General features: G+C 33.9%; 1 protein-coding gene across 1 annotated transcript; it reads left to right on the forward strand.

Moving 5' to 3' along the window:
* Positions 1-4,181: 4,181 nt before the first annotated feature.
* LOC126723755 (probable glycerol-3-phosphate dehydrogenase [NAD(+)] 1, cytosolic) lies at positions 4,182-9,272 on the forward strand. The gene is made up of 5 exons (XM_050427539.1): positions 4,182-5,716; positions 6,663-6,884; positions 7,840-8,087; positions 8,539-8,678; positions 8,867-9,272. The coding sequence occupies exons 1-5, from the start codon at positions 5,056-5,058 to the stop codon at positions 8,991-8,993; spliced, it is 1,398 nt and encodes a 465-aa protein (XP_050283496.1). The 5' UTR covers positions 4,182-5,055; the 3' UTR covers positions 8,994-9,272.
* Positions 9,273-9,688: the final 416 nt, after the last annotated feature.

Genomic DNA, 9,688 nt, shown 5'->3' on the forward strand with positions numbered 1-9,688 from the left:
TTGATTATCCAGATTCAAACATAAGTTACACAACAACCCAATGGCCTTTCTTAGTTCCTATAACTCAGAACCAAAAGGATAAACCAAACATTAAGAAACATAAAAGCATATACCAATTGTGACTCTAAATCACAATGGCATTAATCAATGAACCAACTACCACAACACACAAACTAGATCTAAAAATCTAATAGCAACGATGTATTAATTCATTTCCACAAATGGACTCCCAAGCCAAAACAATCAATCAGAGAAAGAGGCCAAACGCTAGTGAGTCCTCACATAATTAGGATCCAACATAACGACCTCCTCACACTCCCTCATTGCCTTTCCAAGCCTCCTTAAACCCATCAGACAAACTCAACACCTCACCAAAATGTCCTCTCTTGTCTACAATTGAATGACGCTCGGTTGAACCAAGAAGGGCACCATCGAGACCATGGACGGCGAGATTGACAGTAGGTCAAAGAACTCCAACAGTGAAGGAAGGGATGTTATTGTGACTTTTTTAGATCGTCTCTTTCACATTTCTTTTGTTCTTTCCATCGGTTTCAGAGGCTTCAATTTGCTATTTTAAACTTCATGTGTGTATCACATGCATTTTCCATTAGTATAGTAATATAAGACTAACTGAGTTATTAATTTGACATGTGTGAGAAGTTTAAGGAGTGAATTGGCCAAAATAAAAGTTCAAGCGGTGTAGTGGCCACTACCTTAAAGTTCAGGGGGTGTTAGAGCATTTTTTCCAACTATTTTGTTACAAAATGTGTTTTTCCATTAGATAGATTCAAAGTTGAAGTTACATTCCTTGTACAGATATTGGTGATTGTCCAGTTAATGACAACTAAATATGTGATTAAAATGTCTAAACAATTGGTCTTTGTAGACACCCAATGTTGCAACTTCAATTTGTTTAACCTCACCAAGGGCCAAATTGTCATTTCACAATCTTGTGATAACATCCTAATTTCCAAAAAAAAAAAAAAAAAACTACAAAATTTATAACAATCTAAACAACATATCATATGCTTCAAATGGACCACCAAATTAAAAGTTGGGTAAATTGTATAGTTAGTCTCTATTCTTTACCTCATATATCAATTTGGTCCCTAACATTTCAATTATGTCAATTTGGTCTCTAACCTGTTAAGTGTTGTACCAATTTAGTCTCTATTGTTATCCTTTGGATGAAAAATCTAATATGTCAAATGGAATAATAAAAAATAAGTTTCCATGACACATCAACTACCAACTGTATTGCCGTATCAGATTAAAAAAATAAAACCAAATTAAAATTTTCACTAAGTTACATCTCCTTAAATGGTTCTAAAATTTGAAAAATCCCTAAAAGTTTCACTCTTTCGTTAGTCCACATCTTCATCTCCTCCTCATCCTAAATATGCAACTAGGTGAGTCAACAAAGTGACTGAATGCTAAATATGCAACTAAAGTGTTTTCCATTTACAAATAAAAACTCTGTTGGTAGTTGGGAAAAACAAAAAGGAAAAATCAGAAATTTGAATTCATAGGCACCTATTATTAAGATTGCTTCCATGATATTTTCATATTTCCTTCCTTGATATCATCCCCTAATTTGAATGCTTAATATGCAACTACAGTGTTTTCCATTGACAAACAGAACCAGATCTATTGGTAATTGGGAAAAAAAAATAAAGACGATAAGAACATGCTTACACATAGTCTTCTTACACTTACCATTTCAATTTATTCCTCATCAAGTGAATTATCAACTAATGTTAAGTCAACTCCCACAAGAACAACCACCAAACCCACAAGAACTGCCATAAACAAATTGGAAAAAAAAAACCCAAACGCCAAATGAAAATCCCTTTTTTCAAAACCCTTAAATTCAAATCTATCCACCGTGCTGGAGTCCTTGTTGCCAGAGTCGCCATCTACAACTTCAGATCTTGAGTGTGAGGATGTGATGAGGAAGAAGAGATGGAGATGTGGACTAACGAGAGAGAAACTTAAGGGATTTAAGTGACTCAAGTGTGAACATTTTAATTAGGTTTTTTTTTTTTTTTTTTGGAATTCTGATATGGTGGTACAATTAGCAACTGATGTGGCATGAAAAATCATTTTTCATTATTTCGTTTGACACATTAGGTTTTTTCATCTAAGAAATAATGGCATGGAATAAATTGACACGGCACTGAAAATGTTAGGGACCAAATTAAAATGTAGTGTAAAGGATAAGGACTAACTATGTAATTTACCTTTAAAAGTTATATCTTAATCAAATTTTAACGATTAATACACATCACAATGATTAAGGCCAAACAGGATCTTCTAGTTATATATAATGGATAAATAGTCCCAACTTTATATTTTAATTAAATATTTTAAAAGATAAGTTTTAAATTAAAATAAATTTACTCTATATTTGCCACCAAAAAAAAAAAAAAAAAAAAACTAGAAACAATTTTTAGATTCACACCGCAAGTGCAATTTTGGCATTGTAGACATGTAAATTTTGAAAATTCCATTTTTGTGAAAGTCGTTGCAGTTTGAATTATCTTTCAAATGACACTAACTTCACTTCAATCTGATTTTTTAGTAAAGAACAATGGTCAAAACACTAAAACATGTTCAAACCTGAATATTCAGCTACTTAATCAAAATTTTCTTATTCCAGTTCTTATATAGTCAATTTATGGAGGTAGAAATCATCCAAATTTAATAGCTTTGGATAGTCCAAAACTCATCCTAATACTATCATAAGGCCTTCCCTCCCTCATAAATAAAGAGGGGATTCACAGCACAAAGCACACCAGTTCCCTAGAGCTTTAGAGGAAGTTTCAAAGGCAGAGTCATAAAGTTGTCAATGATCCTTCATTTAGAACGCGACCATGTCTTTAATTGCAACACACTTCTAGACTCTAGCTTGGAAACTCAAAAATCTACAAAACTCTGCCCAAATTTCATTTTGAATTCCCAACCAAATCCAAATCAATCATCAGGCCTTGTGCATAGAGGTAGAATTTCTTGTCCTTTTGAGTGTGTAATCATGTTTGATTGTTTTATTTAGTTCAAAAACTTATACCAACGAACATATGAGATGATTTATGATTAAAGCATACTAGATATATTTTCCTCTGTTGTTCCCGTGATGTTAATATTCTCAATTTTTTTTTCCTTCAAAACCCTAAAAGCTAACTAAATAATATAACTTCACAGATAATTCTGAAAATGTTATAGGTACTGAAAATAATACTCTATTCCAATAAACTGAAATGATTACCAAAACAAAATTGACAACTATTGTTGATACATAAAATTGAACTTAGGGACGGATCCAGGTAGGGGCCCAAGGAGGCCCGGGCCCCCCCAAGGTCCTTTTTTTTTTAATAGATATTATATTTTTCTTTTTTCTTTTTTACTTGGGTCACCTTTCAAAACCTTAGACTCCCATTTTCCCTAATCAGCCAAGCTAGCCTAACCCAAATAACAACTATCAAACTCAAAAATTTAACAAAAATAATAAAAACATTCACAATAGTGATTATATTTTAGCAAAAAAAGTATTTTATCACCAAAGAACCAAAAAATCATGTGTTATTGGAGAAGTTAAAACTAGTTTTTTTGCAATTACTGTAAACTGATATAAATACCAATTGACTATAGCAAGTTGTTACCTTTAATTAAAAAACTCAAATTCTCTATCTTTCTTTATTATTTTAATGAGTTGTTTATATTATTTTAAATGAAGTGATAAAAAAAGTAGAACATTTAAGTATTGGGTGTTTTGTAAACTGAGGTGGTAAAATAGATAAAGTAGTATTTTTTTTAAAAGCATTATAATTTTATTTTTGTTTTTGTCTTTATTGGTAGATGATTGCATTTTAATGTATTTAGAAACAACAGTTTTATGTATTTATAATTTTTTAATACCATATAGATGCCTATTTGAAGTTTTTTTCTTTATACTCCAACTCTAGCTAGCTTAAAATCTTGAATCCGTCTCTATTTGAACTTATATTATTTGATATATTGTAATTAAAGATATCAATTTTTTCTTTTAGTAAAAGATGATTGAGCCAAAAAAAATTATAAACTGATCTAATGCAATTTTTTTAATTGTGTTAGTGTTATTGGGATTTACGAAATGTGAGTTGTGACAAATGACAACGTTAACAACAAGGTGCTTGCGATTCTCACAAAAAAAAAAAAAAAAACAACAAGGTGCTTGCTCGTCGAAACTGACGAACCTTCTCTTCCTATCCGATCCTCGTATTCTTACTTAAACTATACAAGAGAGAGCCGCACACGCAGCTCATAAGTTACAGTTGAGCCTTCCCTTACAGTTCACGCAACACAAACCCATTTCTTTGTTTTTTCTTTTCTTACACATTTTTTGAATTTCATAACCAATGTTTGAAATATCTTAGGAGCACAAGGAAACAAATCCCACATCTATTATTGTCACCGCGTTTGTAGACTCTCTCAGCCGACAAGTACAGTACAGCTTGTTTTTGCTTTCCCTTCCTTTTATTAGCTTTTTTTGATTTAAAACTTTGTTGGTTTTGGTGGGGGTAGATGACCCAAGTTAAAGTTTGAGTTTTCAATGCTTTTTTTTGTTTGTATATTTGATAGATATTGCTGATTGGATAGAAAAAGGTTAAAACCCATATAGTAAAACCCTTTTGGATCTTCTTTTTATGCCCTAGAATTTCAGTTTTGTTGGTTCTTTGGTGGCTGGAAATTCAAATAGAGGGGCTGGTTTTGAATTTGGTGAAAACCCCACCTACAAAATCGTTTCTTTAATAGTTTTTGAGCAGGTGATTTGTTGGTTATAGCTTGTGTGGTAGCTGGGGTGCAAAACTTATATGATAATCAGAAGTGGGTTGTGTCTGAATTTGTAGAAATTGATTTAAGAATCAGAGGTTTAAAGGCTTGTAATTTGAGTTTGAAGATTGAAAGAAATTTCCCAGAAAGGTTTTGTGTGTTTGTGTGAGTATTAGTCTTTGTTTACCCATTGCATTTGTCTTTGAAATTTGAATAGCTTGAGGTTAGTGTTATTGGGAGAAGAAGATGGTTGGAACCACTGAAGTAATGAACCATAATGAGGATTCCAATGGGGCAATTCATAATTCAAATGGTGTTTTTGAAGAGAAGGTTGATCAGCTTCGTCGCCTTATGGGAAAGGCTGAGGGTGATCCATTGAGGATTGTTGGTGTTGGGGCAGGTGCTTGGGGTAGTGTTTTTGCAGCTATGTTGCAAGATAGCTATGGTCATTTGAGAGAGAAGGTTCAGATTAGGATATGGAGAAGAGCTGGTAGAACTGTTGATAGAGCCACAGCTGAACACTTGTTTGAGGTGATCAATTCAAGGGAGGATGTGTTGAGGAGACTGATTAGGCGGTGTGCATACTTGAAGTATGTCGAGGCAAGATTAGGCGATCGAACACTTAATGCCGATGAGATTTTGAAAGATGGGTTTTGTTTGAATATGATTGATACCCCTCTCTGCCCTTTGAAGGTTGTCACTAACTTGCAGGAGGCTGTGTGGGATGCCGATATTGTGGTAAATGGCTTGCCATCAACAGAAACACGTGCGGTATTTGAAGAAATTAGTAGGTATTGGAAAGAGAGAATAACTGCACCAGTCATCATTTCTTTGGCAAAGGGTGTGGAGGCTGAATTGGAGCCTGAACCACGCATAGTGACTCCCACTCAAATGATCAATCGAGCAAGTAAGATTCCTTCCTTCCATTTTTCTTGAATATTGTTATTTGCTTTTCTAAAACAAGAATGCCTGGTTGAATCTGCATTTTATTTAGCAATTTTAGTTCTCTCTTTCTCTGGAAAAATGGCTTACTACCAATTGGTCCTATTTGTTTGCAATATTTTCAAGTATCATGCCTTGAGGCTAAGAATTTGATTGCCATGATTGTAGTTGTTGGAATACAGATGTTTAACATGTTAATGTGATCTGTGTGCGGCAAAGTTTTTGATAAATATTTTCCTTCATGCAATGCTTCCCCTTCTCTGACGGTCTGTTCTTTTTGGCAATATACTAGTTTCTGTTTGTCATCTAGCTCTTAGCTTGTCTTCTTTGCTTTAGATTGGATTTTGGATCAAATTTTTACTCTCTTGTTGAACATGAAATTCTCAAGGATCTGATGAAAATTTATGTGGATCATGTTTTCCATATTCTTTTTTGAAGTACCCACAAGCAATCCTCAGACTTACTTTCACACTTGCTCTTAAGTTTGCAACATAGACAAATGTATGTGTGCGTATTTTTCATTTCAGATCTTTACCTGTAGTTTCTGTGCAAGTCCCTTATACAATTCAAGTTAATTTGACCACTCCGTCTTTCCCTTGTATGATGGAAATTAGCTTCCTACCTGGGTTTCCCAGTTGCTTGCCTATTCCACCTTTTTATCTAAAACTATGCCCATGCTTTCTTGGAATATTCTAACTCTTGGACAGCTAAAAGATAAACAGAAAAGTAGAATTGACTCTCCCATATTAAGAAAAATAAGGTTTGCTGTCAATATTGCTACTTCCTGTCTCACTAAGCAGTGAATTTGATGGTGTTTCTTTGTTTCTTTTGGTACTTGCCTGGTTTTCCCCTCTCTTAATAATAAATGCTTTGTTCCCTATGACACACTGATAATATATGGTGCTTTGCAGCTGGTGTTCCCATCGAGAACATTCTTTACCTGGGAGGACCTAATATAGCGGCAGAGATCTACAACAAGGAATATGCTAATGCTCGAATATGTGGAGCTGCAAAGTGGAGGAGACCATTGGCAATGTTTTTGAGGCAGCCACACTTTATAGTGTGGGACAATGGTGACCTTGTTACTCATGAAGTTATGGGAGGCTTAAAGAATGTCTATGCCATTGGAGCTGGTAAGATTAAGTTTCTTAATGGTGCTTGGACAATAAGAAACAAAATAAATGTATTTATCAGGAGCCACGACTGTTGATTTTTTTTTTCCATGTATGTTAATATATTCCCGTTTTTATATCAACCATTCCTAGTTGGGCTTCAGGCTTGATGAGTATAAGTTGGATGCAGCTTCAAAATAGTGACAATATTGTTAAAATTTTATTATGATTTGAGTCATGGGAAACTTCTCTGAAGGAAAATTTCAGGAATCTGACCTCATTAACTCTTAAATGCCTGATAGCGCAAAATAAAATGAAGTATAAAATGGAAGAATGCATTCTATATCTATGCTGTGATTAGTTCATTATCTACAAAGATGAAATTCTAAATGGTATTTGGTTATATTTTAGAACTTTGGAAAATGTCCTTAATTATTGAGGGTGTGATTTGTGCTATCCATATAATTTGTTTGCTTTGGTCTTGGTAGTTTGGACAAAAACTTGACCAATATAACTTACCCCAAAAAAAAAAAATTCCAATATAATTATTGGGGGTTCAACTTTGCAACTTCTTAATCTAGACATGGAGAAATTATAGAGTCCTCTGGTGGATCACGTCACTTGTCCACCATTCTACTAAAAAACCTCCACTAGTTTAAAATTATTGAGTCAGTAATTAATTTCTGTTTAAAAAAATTTTCTAACTAACAATTTTAAACATGTGGAAGTTTTTTAGTGGAATGATGGACCACGTCACTTGTTCACCATATGGACCTTATAATTTCTCCTAGACATGGGACACATCTATGCTCATGAAAATATTACACTCAAAGCATATATGCACTCAAGTTTGATAACATTTTTTCCTGGTAAGACAGTGTAGTAATTTATTGATTTGAAGGAAATGGTGACTTTCTTACATTATAATGGTTTGATGAATTATTCTCTTTTAACTTTTACTCTCTGGATTCCACAGGAATGGTAGCAGCTCTAACCAATGAGAGTGCCACTAGCAAATCAGTATACTTTGCACACTGTACCTCAGAGATGATATTTATCACTCATCTCTTGTCTGAAGAACCAGAGAGACTTGCAGGGCCTTTGTTGGCTGACACTTACGTAACACTTTTAAAAGGCCGTAATGCATGGTATGGACACAATTTGGCCAAAGGGGAACTGAGCCTTGAAATGGGTGATAGCATCAAGGGCAAAGGGATGATTCAGGTATGGATCTTAATAATTTGACAGGCTGGATAAAAAACAGACTCCAAAAGATGATCTTGAATTTTGTTGAAAGTCAGTCTGATTTAGCTACGAAGTCAAAAAGACTAAATACATTTTCCTACATGTTTATGATAAGTTTTCTATTTCTCTTTATCAATCCAACTGATTTCTAGTATGTCCTTAATTTCATCTGGGCATAATCCTGTTTGTTTCCCATCATTGCTAAAAGATAATGTTAAGCTTACATAAACATGTGATTTACAAGCCCCTATATGAGTCTCATATTTTCTTTGCTGTCAATGACCATTGAATAATCCCAAAACTAGTACTGTTTCTGGTCATGATAACCACTTGAAAGTTTTGCAATTTATTTAGGGTGTAGACATTACTTTTGCTTTTTCCTTCGGCTCCCTAACTTTCCCAAATCTTGCCACTGCTTTGTACTTTGCAGGGGGTCTCTGCTGTTAAGGCATTTTACGAGCTACTCTGTCAATCAAGCTTAAGTGTTCTACATCCTGAAGAAAACAAGCATGTTGCTCCAGTTGAGCTTTGCCCCATTTTGAAGACATTATATAAAATACTGATAATAAGGTATTCAACTCTTTTTCATCATTATCATCACGCACGTGAATGTGCGTATGAATTATTTCCACGAGTTTAATTTATCTAGACCCTGAAAGCATATTCTGATGCTTTTCAGATATAATATAATTGAATCCTCATTATATACCAATTCTACAAACTGATGTGTGCTGCTTCCCATTTATATGCATTTTCAGGGAATTTCCATGTCAGGCAATTCTTCAGGCATTAAGGGATGAGACCATGAATGATCCTCGGGACCGTATTGAGATTGCACAAACCCATGCTGTTTACAGACCATATCTTCTTGGTCACCAGCCTTGATCTCAATTTTGTGTCATTTTTGTCACATTTTAAAGGATGTAAATTTTAAGTAAGCTAGTTAGAGTATCTTCTATGGTATTTATATAATTAGTGAGGACATGGGTTATTTTATAATTTGTTTATTAGATTGTGTTGTTTTAATTCTTTCAATTTTGGTTATGGTTTTATTCATAATTTATGAATAACTTTGCATTATGTTTGATAGCTACACTACACTAATGCCAATGTAATATAAGGAGGGTTTTTAATGAAGCAACACTTGGGGCATTTTAGCTACTAGCCTATTATGTTTCATTATTAGATTCTTCCACTGGTTATACTAAACTATCAAAATACCAGAACTCCAATGAAATTATAAAATTGACAAATGGTGTCTTATGGATTATGGTACTTCTATTGTACCCTAAGTGTTGACTATAATTCTCTCTAAATTCTCTCTTGAAATATTTGAGAAACATCATTGTAAAAGAAAGAAGGGCTACACACACAAGCTAGAATGTATTACACATAAACAGCCCAATTTGGTCCTATTCGGTCTTATTCAGTCCACATTCGTTCTATTCGGTCCTAGTTGGTCATTGGTCATATTTAGTCCATTTGGTTTTATTTGGTCCACTTCATTTTAATTCGGTCCATTCTGTTAACTTCGGTCCAATTTGGTTATATTAGGTCCATTCAGTCCACTTAGGTCCTAT

Source organism: Quercus robur, chromosome 4 (assembly GCF_932294415.1).
Source record: "Quercus robur chromosome 4, dhQueRobu3.1, whole genome shotgun sequence".
Taxonomy (NCBI): Eukaryota; Viridiplantae; Streptophyta; class Magnoliopsida; order Fagales; family Fagaceae; genus Quercus; species Quercus robur.